This window comes from Oreochromis aureus, linkage group 13 (assembly GCF_013358895.1).
Source record: "Oreochromis aureus strain Israel breed Guangdong linkage group 13, ZZ_aureus, whole genome shotgun sequence".
Taxonomy (NCBI): Eukaryota; Metazoa; Chordata; class Actinopteri; order Cichliformes; family Cichlidae; genus Oreochromis; species Oreochromis aureus.
The window spans coordinates 20,534,724-20,559,253 of NC_052954.1; the positions used below are offsets into that span (position 1 = coordinate 20,534,724).

General features: G+C 38.8%; 1 protein-coding gene across 1 annotated transcript in view; it reads left to right on the top strand.

Annotated features, from left to right (window-relative positions):
• pcsk2 (proprotein convertase subtilisin/kexin type 2) overlaps nt 1–24,530 on the top strand; it is a 30,356-nt gene that overhangs the window by 2,490 nt on the left and 3,336 nt on the right. Inside the window, exons 3-11 of the mRNA XM_031756989.2 lie at nt 4,107–4,220; nt 4,658–4,766; nt 5,439–5,476; nt 13,953–14,029; nt 14,974–15,062; nt 15,639–15,814; nt 19,335–19,550; nt 21,200–21,300; nt 22,663–22,890. Of these exons, the coding sequence (XP_031612849.1) occupies nt 4,107–4,220; nt 4,658–4,766; nt 5,439–5,476; nt 13,953–14,029; nt 14,974–15,062; nt 15,639–15,814; nt 19,335–19,550; nt 21,200–21,300; nt 22,663–22,890 (1,148 nt within the window). The remainder of the gene's footprint in view (nt 1–4,106; nt 4,221–4,657; nt 4,767–5,438; nt 5,477–13,952; nt 14,030–14,973; nt 15,063–15,638; nt 15,815–19,334; nt 19,551–21,199; nt 21,301–22,662; nt 22,891–24,530) is intronic.

The window sequence follows — 24,530 nt, forward strand, 5'->3', positions numbered from 1 at the left end:
GTGCTGTAACCACTACAGCTTTTCGTTCACTTCACGTGAAAGTCTTTTTTCTATATGTAAAAAGTCCTAAATGAGGGATTTAACTTAAACAGTGCTCGTTACAAAAAAGCAAAATGTTATTTTAAGGGTTCAAGAAACATTCTAAATAAACATAAGTAAACAGATATAAGCTCCCACAAGGACGAGATTTCACAAACCACTTGGTAAACAGCAGGCAAAAGAAAATCTAACAAATGAAATAAACTAGTACACAATCACCCTCATTTAATCAAACTGAAACTTCTAATGAGCTACTGAAGCAAAATCATTTGGCTCCACATCTAGTTTAGTGCTTTATTGTGTATATAGTCATAGCAGTTTTACCACCAGTTCTCAATGAGAAATTGCAGTCCTTACGCAACTACAGGGTAATTATGCAGTAACACTATGATAAGCTGTGGCTCAGCCTAAGATTAACTGGTCGTCGTCCTGACTTTTTTTCTGTTTATTTTTCAGAAAAACAAAAAAAAGAAAACTTGTTTTCCCATCAGAGTTAAATAGAATGCAAGCAACTCCAAACCCAGCACCAAATAACATGCTAAAACTTAATACACTCGTTTTTGGACGTTATTTTAGATTTTATTTTTCATAATGTTGCAGTGAATCTAATTCCTTGTTTTATTTCATTTTTGTATTTTACGATTAGCATTTTCCTCAGAAACATTTTGATAGCACACATAAATAAACAGGGCCATTTCTTGTATTTGTCGGCGCTTCAGTGTTTCTGCATTTGCTGTAGTAAAAGCTAAGCTATATTAATGAGAAAAAGTGTATTTTTTTTTTCTTCTGACATGTGCTTTTCTAATAAAAATATACTCTCTTACAAAGTCTGATGACATTTATGTTGCACGTTGTTTAGTATTTAATCATTAATTTGGGAGCTTAAATGTTTGGATTGGGTAATAAGTTGTGCAATGATCGATTTCCACATACAGTTTGTTACCTCTTGACAAACAATAGCTGTAAGTAAACATTATTCTCATTTTCAAGTAATCTTCTTATTGTTTGGGTTAATATTTAATAAGTCTACCCATTTACCACAATTTTTCAGCTCATAAGGCCTTACACACATAAAGCAATGTCTTTCTTGGGGATTGCTTTGTAGCTAATGGCCTATGGCAACCTCAAAGTAGAGATTAGTTTTGACCTGACTCGCCCACTTTGGGTTGCCAGTGGTTATTTCCCCTGTCACTGCTACAAGTCGCCCACTTTCACTGATGTTTTAATCTCAATTAACTGCTACTTGTCCTGTAAGACAATGTCTCACAAGCATATTTATTTTTTGTCTGACCAACTGTCCAATACCCCAAAATATAATCAGTTTACAGTAATGAAGCAAAGCCCCAACTACTACATTTATAGCAGTAAATATTTGGCCTTTTTGCTTGAAAAATAACTCAATCAATTATGAAGCAAGTGTAAATTATGGTAATCTCATGACAGCCATGACACTGGACTCACTCACAAATTGTTTCAGCTGTTTTTTCTTATATAAAAACACGTATGTGCTGCATCTTGAAGCTCAGTACAGTTGTGTGCTGAGCTGTGTGTGTTCAGCTCTGTCCACTGTTGGATGTAGTGAAAGTGGAGGTCCTGCTGCAGACAATCAACTAACCTCTCTAATTGCGCTTGTGAGAGGTGCTAATGAAAATAAATGCGAGCCACTCTGACGAGCTAATTCTGCAAATGGAAGTGAGACAGCACGAACATGGGCAGGTCCACATTCCAGATGCCAGGTTTTAATCAGCTGCTTGACATGCTCACGTGTGACACCAAGGCTATTGATTTCTTTGGATTTCCAGAACCTATGAGGTCAACAAGCCTGATTTTATTTTCTCTGTTTATAATTTTGAGGTATCTTTCTGTCATTTCCCAACCTACAGCAATATCTCTCACCTCTGGGAACATAAAAGAAAGATCCAATTGGTGGAAAGTGTATTCCACAGCCCTAAATAAAGAAGCATTGTATTTAGTAGATGTTGTATTCTGTTAAACCTCTTTTTACCTGTAACTGAGTCATTAAACACTCATGTAACATGCAGTCTAATTGAGTAGCAGTATTGAGTGAACTGGGTGGTGTCCCAAGAACCCTGTTATTCCTCAGATTCTATTAGTGGAGCGTGTTGACCCACTTCCGACCAAAATCAGCTACTTGTATCTCTCCTTTGCATTTCTCTTTGTGCATACCTGTCAATACTTCCCTGCTTTTTCCCAGTTTATCCACTGATCCGTCCATCCATACTTCCTGAAATACACTTTTTTTATGAGACATAGATAATATAATATAGCCTTTTAATCTCTATTAAAAGGCTATATTAAAAAGTGGGACTGGAGCAAAGGTGGAATGTAGAACATTAAAAAAAATGTTGTGAGTGAGCAGCATCCCCTGACCCTGAAAGATGCACGCATGGAAAAGCCAGGAGGGAAATGAGGGCAGTGAGAAAGGAGACAGCCAGCACTGCTCTTTGATTTGGAGTGAACTGAAGCATTGTGAGCAGGCAGTGGCAAAGGCGGAGAGTGATGGCAGTGCATGGGCACTGTTTGATGTTGTGAGTGGGCAGTATGACATGCTGTCTCAAGGGAAATACCAACTCTCCTGCCAAGTAATGGAATAAATTGCTGATGGATGGAAAGAAGACGGGGAAATGCCAGGATAATATAGATATTGCCGCTAGCCGCTCTGAATATGAATGCAATTTTGTGATTACAAAAGTAATATAAGGATAAAACAGCGATCTTACTTAAGCAAGAGATCCTACTTTACAGGGCTAGTTTCTATTTAGCTGATTTATCAGTGTGCTTATTTACAGTTTCTTTGCCTCATGATTGTGTAGGGTATACCATAACAGGAGAGCCAGCTGAATAGGCTTTGGCCATTTTAGAAGGACACATTTAAGTGCTGCTCCGCTCTCTTATCTTTGCGGGTAAACACGCCAGACAATGCCTGTTTCTTTGTGACACACTAGAGGGAATTTGTGAAGGGTAAACATAAGAGGAACATTTAGCCGGAGACCTCTTTTCAAAATGAAGCTTTGAAATTGTGAAAAACACATTTAGTTTCTCACGTACAACCGCACAGAGAAAGAGAGAGAATCAGAAACTGACCCAAAACCTTCAAATGAAATCATTGTCCATATGACCTTCAAGACAAGCAGAGTGTTGGCAATAAATTTCAAATTGAGAGCTTCTCTTCAGGCTTGGTTTAGCCAGTGCCAGACTCTAAAAGATTAAGTGGCTTGTTGTTCCTTTACCTCTACTTCACCTATTCAGCTTTTCCAAGTGACTGAATATGGGTACAGTATTTTAGAGAGAGAGAGAAAATAAGTTAAACTGTCACAGGAGATGGGGTGCAGTTCCCAATTAGAATGACTAAATTGATAGGTTATTATTACTCCTGTCCTCACAATTGCTGACAGAGATGAAGGCAGCAGAATAATGGGAGTGTTTTCTTAGCTCTATGATTTGAAGTGTGAGCAGAAATTAAATACAACATCGCTATCAAAGACAACCAGTCATTTTGATGCCAACCACCAGCTAATCAAGCAACTACATTTCATCCCAATCATTTATTTGTTCTGTCCTATGTTATCTTTCTGAGCTCGATAATGGTTATTGTGGCAGCATTCTTTAAGCATTTGTAATCCAAATCAGAGCTGTTCATCCGCTGAGATTTCTTTGATGATTCAGAGAAACACAAGCGTGTTTGCGAGTGTAATTGCTGTGGCTTTTGAGCATACTGACAAGGTGAGTTTGGGAGCCCCCGGCTCCAGCTGCAGCCCCTCTTATTAGGAGAAAAAGAATAGCCTCTTTCATTTAGGTGATGTTCTGCCTTCACGGTACAGTAGAGCACAGCTGGGTTTTGTGATTTCCTGTGCACAGAGCAATCCCAGGCAACATCTCAAGCGTCATATCAAGCAGAATCTTATTGCTTCTGTGCTCCAGCATAAACACACCTGGGTTTCATTTGGCTCTTTGTATGATTCTTTTCAAAATGTGCGTGAGATCATTGTTGATTTTAAACTGACATTGACCCGACTTTTTTTTTCTTTTTTTACTTTCCCCCGCAGGTGAAGAATGTCATCGAACAGGAGGGATTCAGTCGTCAGAAGCGAGGCTACAGAAATATCAACGATATTGAAGTTAACATGAGTGACCCTCTATTCACCAAGCAGTGGTATCTGGTGAGTAATAAGCCAGCTAGCTGTCTGCGTGAAGCCTGACCTTTAGCACCAGCCCACATTTTTTCCACCTTAATTACTCAGAGACCAACCATATTCCCTACCGCCTTCTGTATGAACATTGTTATTCTTTGTTAAATTAGCCTGGCAAATATCATGCCATCTCATCTCTGCATTCATGTTGCCTAGTTCCCCTCATTTACATTAACCGGTGAGCATGAATTTGATGCTGTAGCAAGCTCGCTTTCATTCATCTGGCATGTCAGATGAATCTGCTGACATTTACTTCCCCTTCCTTTCAAAATCACCCACAAGCGGTCCTTATCCATAACATCCTGTTCCTGCACATACACACATTCTGCATGTTGACTAATTTCCTAATGGTGGCTCACCTGGGTGCCATGAGTCATGGATGTTCTCCATATTGTCTGAGTGATTAGATAAACACAGGCCAGGCAGACGGGACCCCTGGGCTGGATCTTAATGTGGCTGAAGCTTGGCAACTGGGCTACACAGGCAAAGGAGTTACCATCGCAATCATGGATGACGGTGAGTGTAAAATCCTTTATTTATAACCAGGAGCACTGTCTGGAAGCACTTAATCACATCTCCAAATATCCATCGAGCCGATTTATTTGTATATGTTGAATTTAATAAAGAATGTATGTTGGTTGTGATTAATTTGTCTCCCTGTTTGAGGGGATTCACAGCATGAAATCATGATTTACTGACCAGGTTTTCAAACAGCCGCATGTCTTTCTCCTTTAGTATGCATGCTGTTTTTTGGGGGTTTTTTTTACACACACAAAGAAGCATTTAATCATTTTTGTATATATTGAATATTACCATTACAACTGTTGAATCCAAGCTGACAGGCTCAATTTTCCAGTTTAAAGTCAAAAGATACAACTGCATTTTATTTCATTATATTTGAGAACCTGGACCCTGTGATTCTGGAATATTAATTTTAGAGATTATTAACATGTAATTTTTTTCTTTCCCAGTTCATTAATCATCTAAATTGAATTGCGCAATTTGAGTCATTTGCTAATTTGTGAAAAGTTGTGTCAGAATAATATTATTCATCATTATCATCATTATCAAGCATTCAGAATATAATCAAGCAAAAACAAAACTGATATAAAAACGGCAAGACATTTTGTTATTCCCTGTGATGCGTGTTATATGACTCAATATTAATTAAAAAAAATCCCATTTCAGGTATTGACTATCTACATCCAGACCTGGCATCAAATTATGTGAGTACATACGTTTTCTTTTAATGTCATACTTTCTTTCATTTGCTTAAAGTGCTGTTAATAAAGAAAGCAGGAGTTTAGGTCGAGGATTTCATGGGCTTCGTGTGGTTTGTCATTGCCAGTGACAGGTGCTTTCCAAGTTGCCTTCATGGCTGCCGAGTCTCCTTGTGTTCCCGGAGGACGCAGAGGCAGGCAGACGGCCAGCCAAGCTGTTTAATGTTAATGCACACTGCACTGTAGCAGGCACAATGGCAGGCCGATCTGTCACAAGCAGAGATAATGCCAGGGTAGTTGGTGCTGCATAATGTGATGCTCTATCTCCAGAATACTGATAAAACCTTAAAGGACAAGAGGGATTGCTAAATGGAACACGGCCTTGAAGGTTCAGTCTGATTACACTATAACTTGTGCAGTTTCATCAGTGTGTCTGCATTGTGGTGTCTTCTTCAATCTAGGGATGAACAAATGCAAACCTTCTAGAAAAACTCTAATGCTTTGTTGATTTCAAAATCCTCCTACTTGAAAACGGACCTTTATGGTATTTTAGGCTTTTATGTAAAAATGCCAAGAGTTTTGGCTCTTTTTTCAGCTGTTTGTTTATGTTTTGTTTCCAGGAGATTATCCTGACGCAAAGGGCTTTCTGTTTGTACTTGTCTGCTGTAGCTATTGTGCATTAAATGTGGCTTGTTCCCCCCCCCCCCCTCTCACATGCATGTATCCTGAAACTTACATCCATTTTTGCCTGCCTTTGCATGTCTTGCCTGTGAACAGAGATGAGCTGTGGCCCAAAAATAACACAGCCTCAGCTGTGCTGATGCGGGAGCATCCTCCGCTGGATTGATGGATCATGCTGTGCATAGATCCAAAGTGTGTGTCTGTGTGCGTGGCACTGTGTATGTAATCCTGTGGTGCTATTGTTGTTGTGCTTTTTTATAGACCTAGAAATACCTAGAAAAAAACCCCAAAACAAAACAAAGAAAACATTAAAAACCATTTTGAGTTGATCTCGAGTCGTTACTTTGAATTGTGGTAGAGCTGCTTTGAGGAGACAAATGTCAGCTCATGCAAGGCTTTTAGGCTGCTTGTTTTTCAAGATCATAATGCTACACTTTACAACATACATTTTGATATGACAAATAAAATGTGAGACTGTGTTTTTCTCAAGATAAATATTAAAATATTAATAATATAACGTGACAGTTCAGTTTCATGGCAAATTTATTTGCAAGTGCGGGAGTAATAGTGCTTCACAAGATTTTCTTGCACAAAAACACACATCTCACAATTCAAGTCTTTCACTGTATTCTAACAAGTTCTATATATTGTTTTTACTACCATTAAAAAATTAAAGAACTGAATATAAAATAATAGTAGTAAAAATCACAGGCAAAATAACAGACATTGAATCTGATTTAATTCCTACAGATGAGTATGGAGTTGATTTTTCTTTGTATCTCAGCATGCAGGCAATCTGCAGGGGCCTTGTTGTTGTAGAAATATGTTGAACGCAGGACCCAATGGTGTTGGTGACCCTTGCAAGCCTGGAATGAAAAGTTCATTTTATTTTGCTTTTTTCAATTTCTAAATAACAGTGACATAATTGCCTGAATAAACTGACTGTGTGACTGAAGCTTGATTGCCTAAAATAGCGACTCTCACCCCTTACAAATGAAACAAAATGGTTTGGTCCACCCCATACCAGGACTGCCCTTTACAGCACTGATAATATTTTATTTATTCTACCTTGGGAACTGTGAGCCACTGTATCCACAAAGAAAAGAAAGCAAGAAGAGGGAGAGAAAGCAAACAAAAGGACATTGCCTGTTAACAAAGGTTAGCATAGGTTACGTAGAAGGTTAAGAATTGTTCAGTTATCAGCAGTTGTTAAAAACAGTGAATTAGAGTCAAAATGAACCAGCACAACAGCCAGAAGAGTGAAGCAGTAACAGGTCCCTGTCCAAAAGGATGCACAAGATGTGACAAAAGGTGAAGTCCCATAGCTGCAGTGCAGAGCTGTTTCAGCCGAAAGCTTAGCACTAAGCTTTACTGTATGTTGGACCAGCTGTTCTGAACTGCCAGGTATTTTAAGGCTGCGTATTCCAGGCTGATGAAACAGTATGCTAAAATACCACAATGACACTTCACTTTATTTAGCATGGTTCTAATGAAACAGCATGAGGCAGCAGATAACTGAAACAATTTTTCAAAAGTGGATACATACATGAGAGTTTGCTCGCTTCTCCCTCTGCAGCCATTAGTTTGAAAAGTCCCATTAGCCGGGTGAAATTTTCGAGATTTAAGAATGTCGCAGTTGGGCAGTCATCCCCTTCCTAGGAAACAACTGTTTTACTACAGAAATTCAACCACTGGATAAATTTCAGCATTTAACTTTTGATTTATCTGCCTTCTACCATAGGAAAACCAATTTGGTTCAAACATGGCCCATTTATCCCCCTGAAGTTCAGTGAAATTCATGTATTTAATGCATGAAGACTTCTTTACTTGTGGCTCAGCTCTTCTATGTCTTGTCATCAATTTATTATTATCATTATTATTAACAGGGTAACACTAACATCGATAGACAGGTAACCATTTACATCACACCAGCAGCCACTTTAGAACCACCAGTTAACCTGGTAAGCCCGTCTTTGGACAGACTCAAACACAGAACCTTCTTACTGTGAGGTGACCAGTACCAAATGGTAAATGGACTGATTCTTATATAGCGCTTTTCTACTCTCCCGGAGTACTCAAAGTGCTCTATACAACATGCCCACACCCACTCATACAAGCACTTCTAAACTCAAGTGCAACCTAAACTACATTCATACTCCGATGAATGCATTGGAGGGCAACTCAGGGTTAGTATCTTGCCCAAGGATATTTGGCATGCAGACAGGAGCAGGGATCGAATCACCAACCTTCCGATCAGTAGCTGATCTGCTCTACCACCTGAGCCACAGCCACCCACAACACTGTGCTGATATACTGATATAACTAATCTAACTACACTACATATAGTGTAGTGCCTTGCAGTTAGTATTCTCTTTGTTCTATCCTCTCCTGGTTTATATAATGCCTTTTTACTCTCACATAACACTCAAATCCCTTTTTACACTGCAAGCTGGATCCACAGACACAATTTCAACACTCACGGACACGTGCAAGCCCACATGGATGTCTCAGGAGATACCTGGGGTTCAGTATTGTACCCAAGGACACTTCAGCGTACAGAAGAAAGAGCTTGACCAACTTTCTGAATAACACAGAAGTTCCTCTAAATCCTGAGTCACCATAAACAAGAGTTTTGCAGGCCATAAGTGACTATTAGGTAACCAGTAAGGAGTGTAACTGAAACAAATAGGGGTCCAAAGGTCTAAATAACTAATGACTCTGACTTCTAAAATCAACTTCTATATTGTTGAATGTGTGTGGTTGTAAGATCATTTTAGATTCTTTTAGATTCTTTATACTGAAAATGGCCACCATCTTGGTTTTCAAATGGCTAATGGGCTTTCTCAAAAAAGTAATCATAAGAGTGTATATACTGATTTTGGCACTTGTATCCACCTGTAAATTATTTCTTTATAATGTTAATTACTCTGCTGCTCTGTGTGTCGAATGAGTGGCGTGCCATGAAACAACCAAGGCATTTTGAAGAAGCCAGTGTGTTTCAGGTTGATGAGATGGCATTTTAAAATACCACAGTGATGCCACTTGTTAATTTAGTTTGTTACTTATATGGGCATGGATGCGTTTCTTTAGCTTTTGCTACTTCAAATCAAACGGCACACAAACACTCTTGTGTGAACACTCTTGCAAATGTTTCCATGTATCGCTAAATCATCAGATATGCAAACTGCCATGTATGAGATCTCTAACTTTTGTGTTTGATAACATTAAGAACGTTAAATGGCTGTTATATGTCATGTCATAAGCCTAGTTTAAGGATAATTTAATTATTTACAATTATTATGGTGTCCCTAGTAGTGTGACCTTAGCACCAAAAAGGTTGAAATCTGCACAAGACTGTAAACAGATTAAGACACTAATAGTATTTTCAGACATAGGGGTTGAAATGTGAGGGGATTTCAAACTGTGCTGATTTATGGACATATTATAGATTTTTATTAAATGAAAATTTAATTACTGGCTGACTTCAATGACGACTACAGATTGCTGTGTACGGTTGTCAGAACAATTTTTTTTTTTTTTAGTCAAACGATGCATGAGCGATATGGCACAAGAAAGAGACTGCACATTTATAGGGGGCATAGTTCTGAGACAAGTGCATGCAACTTGATCAATGGTGTTATTTGTTATTGGCTTTAGAGTATTTCTAAGTGACAGTTGATCAGAATATAACATTTTTCTTTTCTCTTTTAAATTGAACTTTGTGAAAGGTTGTAATATTGAGTTTTAGGTCCCTTCTGAGGAATGTCATGTTGTTTTCTTTAATGGAGAGATTGTCTTCACCAAGACTTTTTAAAATTTTTTAAAGAGAATTATGTGGCCTAAGATTATGCCCACTAAAACTGAGAATAGGCAGTGTAAACTCTCTGAAATTGGTTGGGACCTTGTACTATAGTTAAAGTGTTTTGCCAAGGGCTTCCAAGCAATGTCAGATTAGAAATCATGCATTAACTTTCCTACATTATAAATTTGCTTATCAGCACTAGTGGCCTGTTGAAATCTGTCCTGATAACATGATAAATGGTTCTGGGAGAGATACATAAGGAAGTTTTGTCTGAGTTTTCCCCTTCATCCCCAACATACCTCAGGAAATAAAACAAATTTTAACTACTTAGAGCAATTCCTCAGGGGTCCCACTAATATGTAGTATTACACTGACTTGGTCCAGTCATTCCCATGTTGGGCCGGACAAAACAACAAGATTTGTAAAAAAAAAAAGAAAAAAAAAAAGGAGAGGGTTAGATTAAAATCTTTAAGCTCTTCTTAAATGTTTTCTGTATTTTCAGTACTTTTACCACTTCAGGTTTTGAAAAGTCAAAAGTAGTGTTTAAATAAAGCCACAGTCAGATTTAAAGGTGAAATATCTCTTTGACAGGATATCTTAAAAAGGCTTAGTGTAAATGTGGCAAGAGTCCTGTCCAGATACATCTTCTCCTTGTGAGCCGATGAGCCAAAAAGCTCATATGGAGCAAACAAAGTGAGGTTGCAAAGTTGTACAGATGCACAACCTTGCTTTGCAGCTGTCAATTGAGCGAATGAGCTGTTAACTCGTGTGATCTAATTGTTACTATAGCTGACTCTAGAAAAAAAAATACTGGCCTCACTACCACGTGAGCATGGATGGATGACAAGTTTGCTTCATTGTTCACTTAAGTACCATAAGCTCATGTGACAGTGAACAGCTAGTGGTTGCTGGGGAAAGGTGACGAGGCTGAGGCTCGGCAGAATCCATTATTCCGACTGTTGCTGCGCACAGGACAGCAGAGAAAGAGTAGAGCCTGATTGATAGCAGAAGAAGAGCTTGAGAAGCACAGAAAGTGATTCATCGACATGCCTGGTGTCATTTATTACTAGGGCTCAGGACTTTTCACTTCATTTAATAAAAGAGAACAAGGGCACACTCCGACTTCTGATGTGGACTCAAAATCTATTAGGGAACGGCATGTTCTAGTTTCAAATGTTTCTGCTCTGAGTATTAACATTTAAAGACAAAACTTTGGATTTTTAACTTTGCTTTTGTTGAGCAATATGTTATATGTAATTTTTGTGTGGCATCATACCTACTTAGAGCAGGAAAAAGAGGAAACCAAATGTCACAAATACTTTAGGTAACTTTCACCTTTCTGTTTATTACCCCTTCTCTTTAAACAATTACATAGTTATGAAGTGATCTCCATCACGTAACCCTAGTGGCTCTAAGTATTTGTACTGTCCTCTAGTTGTCTGCTCCACATTGTGATAATTACAGTGTTTCTCCATTGGGTCACTAAGCTATTGTCGTTTTTCTTCTTCCATTGTTGCTGACTGAGTCATCTCCTCCAAATGCCAGCCTACACAGCTCACAGTCTGCAGCATGGAAACAGCCTCCAAGAATGATCTGATGTATTTGGGTCTGTAGCTAATGAACAGTGCCGTGGCTTCTCCGTGACCACACAAAGTGGCATGTTACAGGGACTAAATACACAGCTCAAAACAGGATGCACTCCAAGTGACAAGAGTGACAAGTAAAGGAGAGACTTCACCTGCTGCAATAGGTCAATAGGTCATTTTGTATTAAAGTAAGAACAAGTGTAGTGTTTACCCGAGGATGTCTTACTGTGTGTGCATATCTTCCAGACATGGTTATTCTGATAATTCTGTTGACTGGGTTACTATCTGTGCAGCGGATGTGTGTCTGTCTCCTGCATTTTCTTTCTCTTGCTTTTCCGTTGCTGTTTGCTCTGATCATATTACTTTTGGCCATGTGGAATTAAATGTTGGCAGTGATTTGGCCATTACTTTCTCAGTTTGAAATCCCCACTGTGACCACACATTACTTTAGTATTGCCGCAGATTAAATATTGGTAGTTAAGTGTTGCATGAAGGTGTTCAAATGAGTATTAATGTATAAACCATACTGTAAGTTTATTAGGAAGAGTTAGCTAAATCTAATACATTCGAATACAATTCTGCACTACAATAAATCATGTCTTTATGAAGGTTAGACAACAATGTTCTATGCTGCTCTAAGGTATTGTGCAAAACCTAAAGTATTGTGCCAAAGTCTCGAGCCGCCACTCATTTCTTTATATTTTGCTTCCAAAGAACCAGGCCAGACTTTTTAAAGTGATCTAGGCCAACAATTCTCCAGGCTTTCTAAAGGTCTTTCAATGTTTTTCTTTGGACGCTGACTGCTTCTTTACTGAGTCTTATCTTTTTACCTGCCAAATTTCAGAGGAATTGTTTTTTTTGTTTATTTGTTTTAGCCACTTAGCACTGACCTATCAATCTTTCAAACATAAAAAGGCATATATGTTAAGGGATGAATCAGTATTGTCTAGATAACATTTGTTCTATGGTGACAACTTGGCAAAGACCCAATTTGTTCCAATTTTCTTAGCTGAATCTGTGAAAAATGTCAAAGATAACACAGTTTGACTTGCGTGAAATATATTTTTTTCAATGAGGTGAAAACAAAATGCTATTAAATGAAAACCTAGGCAAGTCTTGGCATAGTGTACAGTGTGTCCTAAAAAAAATTGAAGAAACTGGACAAGTGGAGGACAAAAGAGGAAGTACTATGCTTAAAAAAACTACTACAGTTGAACAGTATTTGAAAGTCATGTACTCAAAAATAGGAAAACAAGCAAAAGACCTGCCAGAAGACCTGACAGATACATCTGTCATTTCAGTTGATTCATCAACTGTTTTCTGAAGCCTTAACAGAAATGATCTCAATAAAAGTGTGGCTGTCAAGGACGGAGTCATTCTTCAGGCAGGGAAACACGGAGGAAAAGTTGAGGTATGCCAAATTTCACAAGAACTGGCAGGTATGAACTGAATGATAAATCCATCTTTGGTTCAAATATCAGTATGTAAGAAAGAGGTCAGGTAAAACAGTGAGTGTTTAAGTCATCTGTGAAACATAGTGGTGGGTCTGGTATAGTTTAAGGTGGCATTTCAGGCACTAATGTTGGAGATCTTTTCACAATTGTTGAAATTATGATCAGGGAAAAGTATTTTGGTCCAACACACCATGCTGTACCATGTCTGGAAATACTCTAATTGGCAATGACTACATTGTTTAGCATGTGAGACAATGAGGTCAAACATAAAAGCATAAAAGATAGAAAAACACATAATGGACACTATTTCATGGACTGGCCTCCCCAGAGCCTGGACCTCAACATTATTGTAGCAGTGTGATCATCTTGACAGACAATGGAGGAAAACTCAGCCAACACAAAAAGAAACGCTTTGAATGTCCTTCAAGAAACTCAGAGAGTTATTCCTGAAGACTACTTTAAAGAATTCCCAGAAAGCCTAAGAGAGTTCAGGCTGTGTAAATAAAGGTGGTCAGACCAAATATTGTCTACATATTCTGTTTTCATGTACATGCTTCAAAAGACTGCTTCATCTATTTTCCATTTTCCATGCAACATATAAAGAAATGTGGAGGCTCATAGATTTTGCACAGTACAGTTAAACAAAAACAATATCGGACTAGATGTATCCTGTCCTCACTGCTGCTTCATACTGAAGTTTTGGCAAAAAAGTGAATGAAAACATTTCTAAAAATGCCTAAATTTTCCCCGAGCTGAAGGTTGGGTGGCTAGATTTACCTGATTAACTTCCAACCTAGCAAGCTTAGAATTTAAAATCACCCCTGACCGGTGCATAAGGATGACAGAACAGACTGTGATAAGGTCAGCACTTGACTGTGAAATGCTCCTCCCTGTCGTCTCTCCTGCTGTTTTTCTGTCTCTATGTTGTTTTCGTAAATGCATCCATTCGGTCCTTTCAGAATGCCGATGCCAGCTATGACTTCAGCAGCAATGACCCGTTCCCATTTCCGCGCTACACAGATGACTGGTTTAACAGGTAAAGCTCGCCCAGACATTGCCTATTTCTATATACACATACTCAGTGTGTTTTTGTGTGCACGTGTGTGCTCTCCCTAGAGTCTGGCAGCTCTCCTCTATTGATTTTCTCTCCACATAGTTCCATTAAGACATAATGGTGTGGTATAAACAGAGCTGTTGTCCAACACAAGAGAATAGAAAACACAATGGCTATTTTTAGCTTCTCACTTGGAGGAGATAAGGTGGATAAAGGAGGACAACCACAAGTCTAGTCTCCTCTCAGGGACAAGTGTTCATGGTGGTGACCTTCTGTCTGATAACGTCTTATCTGCCTCCCATCTCCCAATCACATCAGGGGATCCACTACCACTACAACACATATGGAGCAAAGGAGCAAAGGGAACTATATTCTTTCTCTATCTCTCCTTCTGCACCTCCATCTGCTCAGCTATATCTACATATGTGCAAGTGTCTGTTACATAGAGAAGCGGGTATTTGGGTCTGGTACTGAAGCAGTTGCTGACTGTCGGGCAATACTTGCTGGCTAATCGGCTGGTTGTTATAAATAGCTGCCTGTCTGTAGCAAAGCATGCTGGGAAAGAGGGGTTGACTCTGCAGTGTCCCTGTGGGGAGTAACGGGATGGAGACACAGACACGCATCACATGACGAACACAAAACGCTGATATGTGCAGTCGTACTCAGACTCATATAAATGCTCTGAAAATGGATGGAAATGTTGCTTTTCCTCAAGCAGATCCACTCTGTTAATTATAGTAGATTTATGGCTCAATCTACCCATGCTGTTATCCTCATTCAAGACACACACAAAGGCAACAACGACAAGGGGTACAATGAATATGTGAATGCTTAGCTCAGACCTAAACCACAATATATCATTTTCAAATGTATGTAAATTAATGCAAATCATTTTAAGCGCTTTCTTTGCTTTCCGCTGTCACCAGTCACGGCACAAGATGTGCTGGAGAGGTTTCTGCGGCAGCCAACAACAACATCTGTGGTGTGGGAGTCGCCTACAACTCCAAGGTGGCAGGTGTGTGTTATAATAAGCTTGCAGTTTCAACAGAGGAATAACAATGAGGGGACAGCAATGTTAAACATCAGGCCTGATGATGGTGATGTGGTGAAAGCTGGGAGGGTGATTCAGCAAGGGAGATACTAAATGCTTCTCCTATAAAATATACTGTAGGGCACTATGGAAGAGTAGAGTTACATCGCTGAAACATGTTAAAATAGTATTTCTCTATTCATAGAAATGGGAAGAGGCCAATTTAGATTCAAGAAAAAAAACAGGACAAGAGTCCAGTTTTTGTTTCATTTTGATCTTTATTATTTTTGTTTCGCTTCGGGAGTAACAAATTAGAAATAAGAAAATCAGTACTGACGGCTTGATTTATGTTCTGCTACAAAGCTAACATAAAGATTTGCTGTAAACATTGTTTAGGGTCTACATGTATGAATGCATCATACTTTTTGCACCCTATGGATATGCAAAATCTATGCTTTCTTTAATTAGCAAGTAAATTAGTAACTTATACTTACTTTTTGGTATCAACTTGACGGCATCCGTTTGTACCACAAAACTGGAGTCAGACTTTTACTCTTTCAGGTATCAGAATGCTGGACCAGCCATTTATGACTGACATCATTGAGGCATCATCCATCAGTCACATGCCCCAGATTATTGACATCTACAGTGCTAGCTGGGGACCAACTGATGATGGCAAGACGGTGGATGGACCCAGAGAGCTCACATTGCAGGCTATGGCAGATGGCGTGAACAAGGTAAAGGAGCACCTTTACCTCGTGCTGTGAGCTTTAACCTGTGATGGAAATTTATTGGTGTATCTTTAAATCTCTTGAAAGAAATCTTCATTTTTCAGTGCCACCCATAGTGAAGGTTTTACTCACCCTTGAAGTGGCACTAACAAGTACACAAGGTCTTTTATTACAGCAGCTGCAGGGTTTTGAGAAATTGAGTAAAGTCACCTGTTCAAAACTGTAAATGGGTTGTGGTTACCATAAGATTTTCTTTTCATTTTGTTTTTAATTTATTGTTTTAATTAGTTTCTAGAGTATGATTTTATATTCTTTTTATTGTGTTTATTTGTTTAGTTTTATTATATTTTCTTTTTTATTACTATTCTTCTAGAATGAGGTGATTTGTCAGGTGCTTATGTTTTACATGTTCATAAGAGACATTAGAATACAAATATATTTAATTACCTTTAATTGACTCACTATCATGTAGGTATCTAAAGACTCAGTACACACGAACCAAGGCGTTGTTCAACAAAATGCTGTATCATTTGTTTTTGTTTTATCTCAGATTTGTGAGTGCACTTATTTCTGTTAGTTTTTTAGTCTAATATTTATTTTATTTCCATTAATTAAAATGTTTAGCTTTAGTTTTTAATCTAGTTTTAGTTAAAGTCAAAGCATTTGCATGTACGTTACAATCCCAGTTACCCTCAAACATACTTTGTGTTTTGTGCCAGTTATCAAATGTAGGCAAATGTAGTTAAACAAGTGCAACTGTATGTGGGCAATCTATCACTCAACTTTAATATGACAGCATTGTACTTGTGAGCATTTTAGCAAAGCTTAAAGCATGTAGATTACAATGCAGACTCACAGAGGCCTCACACTCTTTGTCATGTTTAGTCTTTTTGCTTGAGTGATGCTCATGAGCCAAATTACTATTTGGGGATGGTGAGGCACAAGTAACTACTATACTAACGCAAAGATGAAAAGGTGATACCCTCAGGGTACAATGCGCTCTACACTGCACTGATGCTGATCTACAGCCAGTGTAGATCAAATTTTCTGCACTGATCTACAGCCAGTGTAGACCCAGAAAATTTAATTAGGCAATCAATCCATCGTAGCATCCATAATGTAATACCTTTCTTTCACTCCACGCCACATTACTCCAAGAACATATCATGTTATTATTATTACATTCATGACTTCAGAGGACATTATGCAATGTAATGTAGTCACATTTATATGGACTCTTTCAAGTCTTACCACTTTAGTCACATTTTAACTGTACCTTCATATAGCACTTCATTTTATATATTAAACAGTTTACCCTCTGCACACTCAAAATTAACCCCCCCACCACTCCCAGAAAGGTAATTCTGTCCATCTGGATGTTTTGTTTTCAGTGGGAGAAATGTTTTTTCACTCATCCAAGTGGCTTCTTCAGTCTCAGCTGACTGCAGATTTCCCCAACCCCGATGAACAGCACATTTGCATAGTAACCGAAACTAAGACCACTGACTAACATTGGGCTGTGTGGTCAGTTTCCTGATTATTAATATACAAACTGTCAACGACCATTGATCAGTGGCCATGAGTACCATTCACAGAAAGCTGGGGAAAGGCTGCAATCAAAGCATTGGAAGATGGTGAAAGATGAACCCTTCGGCCCCCTAAAGGGTTGGTCTTCCCTTGTAAATAGCCTCCTTGACTCAAACCAGCATTCCTCCCTGTCCAGGATGCCTTTCTCCAGTTAAACATAATCACCTTTCTGGGATTTCCTTACTGGACGACTGAGCATGCATGAACACACTCCATCTTCACTTCCTAGAGACTTACTCTAACCTAAAACCTATTACTAGCCATTACTCGACCTTGAAAATAAATATTTTTTCAACACATCACTACAATGTAAGTGTGCAAACAGATTTAGGGCCGGACAACATCAGCAATGTCTGGACCAAACACACACACAAACACTCACACAGTCATCATGCTAATAGTGCCACTGCCAGTTGCTTGCCTGATTAATCATCATGCAAGCAGGTGTGGGTTGGTCTGAAACGACCCTGTTGCAGGCAGGGTAGGTGAGCGGGAGCAAAGCTCACTGTAATGTCTGATCATGTAAACACAACTAATCAAGCAGCCACTCTGCGATCTGCCACTTAGATTCTAATGATCACTTATGTAAGCTATTGTGTAGGCCGAACATGATGTGCATTGTGCACAAAGGGAAACATTTAAAATTAAGAAGCACATTATTTCATATTAACAGCTGAATAAGGCAGCACAGCTTTAATGGAATTAAATACGCTGGGTGCTGTTCCAAATGAAAGCACTTTGTTTGGATAGTGCAGGAGACAGATTGCAGAAGGCCTAAAGCACATAGGTGTGCTCAACAATACTCAAACCTCTTTTTGCATTTCAAATAAAAAGAGATAAATAAGCATCATGAAAGGTAGGACATGGCACTCCTCCTCCACTTGATCCTTTGTTCTGTGGGGAAATGGTCGGCCTTTTGTAGAACAGGTGCAGCATTTGGTGAGGAGGATGCTCTCTGCGTGGAGCCACAGTCAGTTGTTTCATGTTTCAAGGCACTCTATCGGTAACAAAGATGTCATTTTACTGTGTTTGAATTTGCAGAATGAGGTGTAGAAAAAAAGACAAAAAAATGCTGTCATTTTACCTTCCTTGACTGTAGCAATGCCAATTTACGTGCTGTAATGGAAGAGACAGGATAAAACAGGCTAGTGTGCCTGTGTGAGTTGCCAGTTCCGGTACACAATAGAAATTTCACTGAATTCTTTTGAGTGCTTTCTTTTTTCTTGGTGCTATCATTCATGCGATCACAAAATTTTTCATCAATAACATTGTTTCTTTTTTTAATATTACGACCTTCTAATGAGATTATCTAATGATTATCTAATGAGATCTGCCTGCTTTGCATGCTTACAGGCACAGAATATCACAATAAAATTTATTTAGCTCTAGAATGCAATTTATTTTAATACCAGTGGGCTGGACAGCGTGGGCCAGTGGAGTTTATGTGTTTTGCTTAAACGCTATCCTCTGTGTCCTTTAATAATGTAAGATTGTTCATTTACTCCCTGCCAGTTTTCCCCAGATCCTTCTTTCTACTTCATGAAATAATAAAGAAGACAAATGATTAAACAAATAAAAAAAAAACCCCACCTGCCAAAAGACAGCACAGTCTTGCCAGCTTTCAGTGGGCAGTGGGTGATTAAGCAGTTTCTTCTGAAGAGCACGCCCGAAGTGACTAAAAGAAATGATTCCAAATAGGAAACCACCACCTGTGACAAGGGAGGTCTGACTGGCTTGTTGTCAGTGAGTAATTGAGAAATATACACAGGAGTCCTGTTATTGAATGATTTAAAGTTCTAAGCAAAGTATCGCACATTGACATGCATCATAAACTCTCAGATTTGCAATTTTCATTTCACCCAAATGAATTCCAGCGAAAAAGAGAAGAACTGTGACACACTTTCATTTCACTGGGATCATGATGATAATGTTGTTTTAGGGGCGCGGAGGGAAAGGCAGCATCTATGTCTGGGCCTCAGGAGATGGTGGTAGCTATGATGACTGTAACTGCGATGGTTATGCCTCAAGTATGTGGACAATCTCCATCAACTCTGCCATCAACGATGGGCGCACTGCTCTGTATGATGAGAGCTGCTCATCCACCCTGGCATCTACATTCAGTAATGGACGGAAGAGGAACCCAGAGGCTGGAGTGGTGAGTGTGCTTGTGTTTTATTTTATCTCAATGTGCAACACAGTTCTGAAAGGAGAAACAACCTCAAATGTTTGCCATAATGTCTATCAAATGTTTTGATAGTTCAGGGTTCCTGATCTTTTAGCATTCAAAGATGACTCAAGGCTCGTTTGTGATGTTAAATGCCTTTAAACGATGGCTCTTCTGATTCATAGATGGAACTGTAAATAGCTTTTCAATTTGCCCTGCAGTCAGAAGATACTATGAATGTAACTTATGAAGCTGTAATTGTGGGTTGGTTCTGAAAAATAGAGTTTCTGATGGAAGAATCGCTCCTCATTGTGACGTACAGCCCAGCATTTAATTGCATGATGGGTGTCTATGTGTTTGTGTGAGTGCGTGTAAGTACAGCTGACTCAAGGCTACCTGCACATTTACGTGAAGAACAAATGCATGACCTTCTTGGGTTGTTTTAGGATAATCCCAGGATAATAATATATAATAATAATTGCTCTTCTGTCTTCGTATGCACATAAATTGATCAACATCCTATATAACCTGCTTATGAATGAAGCATGCAAAGGCAGCATAAGCGATTATGCAAATCACCTTTGGCTGTTGACAAAGTCATGGATCTTCCCAAGGGTTTCCCCTCTAATTAATGTCAGTCTGTTATCATTTCTAATTAAGCACAAATTAAAATTGAAAACAATGTTTATTCAGAGACATAAACATACATTTTCTCAATGTGTGTGCACAGCAGTTCAGCCAAAGCACCCTGGTCATGCATATCTCTCTATCTCTTTTTATATTTGTGCAGAAACATAATAAAAAGGTTGTTCTGTATCTTGTGCACTCTCACTAACATAATGATAATATATGCAAAGACAACGAAAATATGTTAAATAAAGGATTTCATTGAAAATAGTATAAATACAACATGTCAAGTGCAAAAAACTGAATGCATGGATGTATATATTCTTTTAAAATTTGTGCTCATTTTTAATTTGATGCCAGCAATATGGTTCAAAATAGGACAACAGCATGTTTGCCACTGGCTTGCATCACGCGTCACTCTGTAAGCGGGAACCGAGGAGACCAGCCATTGTAATTTTTCCCCTTTTTGGCCTAATGTTTGATTTGAGCTCTGGGCCACATTTGCTGTATTTTTTTTTTTAAATTATTTCATAATGGATCAGTAACAGGTCTGGAGTTGTGGCTTTCGGACGTCTTGCTAAGCACATGCACTGATTTCCACTACACAACTGTGTCTATTTCAGACAAAATCACTGTTATTTCATACAATTTTTTTGTCCATGTTCCCCATGTCCACAACATGTATTTGTATTTCACAAAGTCCTTTAATGAAATTGTGTACCATATATGAAGAAAAATTGGATTTGCTTTATGTATATTGAGTTATCTGATTTAATACAACAATTATTATAACATATTACTGACTTATTAAAGTGAAATTTTGATTATGACATTACATCTTTTTGCATATTTGCAACAATGGCAAAATCAACTACACAAAATAAACATTAAAATTACTTTGATATATTTTTTTTTTTTACTTGTACTTGAAGAGTGCCTTCTAAGAACAAACGTAAACGATAAAAAAATGTTAATCTTCTACGTATAAAGCTGTCTTTTTGTGATTATTTTAGGCTACTACAGATCTGTATGGGAACTGCACACTGCGTCACTCGGGAACCTCAGCAGCAGCGCCAGAGGCAGCTGGTGTCTTTGCTCTGGCTCTTGAGGCTAAGTATGTACTCTACTGGCCCTTTCAAAGGGCTATAATAATTGTGATTATTGATTTAGACAGACTGCCTGTATAAAAACATAATTAGGTTTCCTTATTCAACTTCGCTCTGCTTGAGAAAGTGATAATCACGAGGTATCATTTTAACCTTTAGATCTGGACAATCTTCAGTTTGTTTTTATGCCATTTATTTCTGAGTTACTCTTTATTTTTAAGTACAACCTCGAGCTTTTATGTATTTTTGCAGTAATGTCTTTAACGTCCTCTGTCTGTGTGCATCTAAACTCCTTGAGAGCACAAATAATCTCTCCACTCTTCACAGAGTTGCTTATTTATCACTGTGAGGCGAATGAAAAGGAAAAACTGCACTCACTCTAACACCCACAGAGCACAGACTCAATGTATGTTTGTACCAACGGCACAAATAACCCTGGATCAATGCTCTTTATACCTTAGTGCAAGGCTAAAAGAAATTCAGTTTATTTTCTTTTAAGCGGTCTCAGTACTTTCCCATATATGCCAGATGATACAAAAAAAAAAATCACTTATTATCTTAGCTTGCTGAAAATATTTCTGTCTAGAGGCTAATCTTTGCAATCTACGGATTCCATCCTTGATGTGTCATACTAAATCTGTTAATCATGCCATTTACAGTCCATTACAAGATAGAATTCACTTTATGAGTTTCATTAGTTCTAAAGAAAAGGATCCTTGTGGATCAGAAAGTAATTGAAAACATTTACCACTTAAGCAAACCCACCCACACATTATTATGAAACCTGGAGAATTACAGCTTCTATAATCCTTGAGGGGAGACGTTTCCTTTTCTCAGATGCTTCATTTCTCACGTTAAAGGGTGACAAGATTCTCTTGCCTTTAACTAACACCAGATAGTGAAGTTGAGTAAAGAAACGGTGTTTGCTTTGCACACACAATAATGATGTTGCTGTTGGGAGGAGCGGATGCTCACCCTGTCCGGCGGCAAATAACCCACAAGCCTTTTTACTGCCCAAACACACTTGAATCGTGCAGCAGCAGGAGTCAGTGAGTCAGCCAGAACAAAGCTTTCACTACACACAGCCAATATAATGGAGGGAGACAGACAAAAGCAACCTTCTGCCTCCAAGCATAGACTCTATGATGTTTAGATAATTGAAAGCATTTAATTTCAGCAAACCCATGAATCAGAAATGTTTACAATTGTAACATTTGTTTTCTTTTGCTTTTACTACTTGTAACTAAGCTTTCAGTGTTTTTCTAGTTAGCCCTACCACAGCTAACCTACAATGCCGTCTCTTCTCTGTCACTCTTTTTTTCCCCCTTGCCTTTGTCATATGTGCGCTCGTGACTGTCAATCCATCACAGCCCTAACCTGACATGGAGAGACATGCAGCACCTGTCAGTCCTAACTTCTAAGAGAAACCAGCTCCATGACGAAGTTCACCAGTGGCGAAGGAATGGCGTGGGACTCGAGTTCAATCACCTTTTTGGCTACGGCGTGCTGGATGCTGGGGGCATGGTGAAAATGGCAAAGGAATGGAAAACTGTGCCTGAGCGTTTTCACTGTGTAGCTGGATCCATTCAGGAAGTCCAGTGAGTCACATTTCTATTTATTCTGCAGTTTCTTGTGCCCCAAATGCTGGATATTACATGTGTACACTGTATAGTCCACAATCTCAAACTGCTTTTTTTTCCAAAATTTTGAAAGGGAAACCCTGCTGAGTGCAAAAGACACAATCAACTAATTACTGGGTAATCCCAGTATGGCTAATTCAATAAAACATTGCAAAGGGAGTGTCTACTTCATGATGCTGTAATGTTTGGATTGGGTCCTCAGTCTCTCTGCTGGTTTTGAAAATTTTAAAAAGTCAACATTGAATACCCTGGGAGAGGAGCACGAGTCAAGGCACCGACTGAATTACATTTTTAAATTTCAGTTAAATGAAACATCTAAAGTGGTAATATAGATTTGAGCATTTTGTCTAGTCTTGTCTTGTTTTGATTGATAGCGACAGTTTTGCTAATTTTACTTCCCTGGGATGTTTGACCTTCATCAAGAAGAATGATGTATGCGCTCAGTTTATCAGATGACTAATTTAGCTGTGGAAGCGAGGTGACTGAGTGCACATCATGAAATCTGCACTTACTAGAAGGATTTTCTGTCAATACAACTACAGATAGGGGATAAAATAAAGGAAAAGCCTGCACTCGCCTACAGAGAAAGGTGATATGGTGGTTCTCTAAAGCCGTGAGGGTGAGGGGTAGGGGAACTGCTGGCATGGTTTGGGTCCAGAAAGTTGCTATGGATGATAATTACATTTATCCTATGATGGAACACCTCTGTTCTGCTGGGAGTGGTCTCTTCCAGGATGACAATACTCCAAATCATAGGATACAAGCAGTCACTGGATGTTTGAGTATGGCAATAATGTGAAATACACAGTGAACTAAATCACAACCTAAGTGATATTTTGACCTGATGTCTAAGGTAACGTTCTACACCACCACCATTAAAACAACAGCTTTGGTCCTTGTCTCCAGGAGATTTCATGAGATCTTTAAGATTTTGTTGATTTTCCTTTAATTTGCTAATGTTACCATTACTATTGTTGTTGCCCAGTGTGCACTCAGAACAAATCTATGTCTAAAAAATGTCTGGAGAGCATCTTTAGCAACAGAATTACTAAAGCACAGAAGGGAATATGTAACATGCTTAAAACTGCATGCCTGTTACAAGTGACCTTTATGAGTCATATGTCTGAGTGCGTAATCAAGTTGTGGCTACATCAGGAGTTGGCGGGAAGGAGGCAATATAGTTTTTGGATGGGATTCCTTTAAAATGACTATATCATTCTAAGCATGATGCATTTCTCATATGAAATAATGTTAACTACATCAGTTTGAGCTCTGGCAGCTTCAGTCTCTGCCCTCATATTTCACAGATGCAGCTGTAGTTAATGTGTCCTCCCTTTCGTCTTATCCTCACTACATCAGTACATTATCTCTCCCTGTATTTTGTCCATCTACAGCCTTGCTTTCACTTCGCTGTGCTTCCAATCTCCATCTCTGTCGTCCTCTCTTATCCACTCACATCACCTCTTCCTCTGATTCCCCTGTCCCCACCACTGCACCCGTCACAAGGGTTCTGCTATCCATTCATCTGTCATATCGTAAGGCTTTGAGCTTGAGTGTGTGATGCCTGGTGGTTTCCTCCATCCCTCTTATTTGCTCTA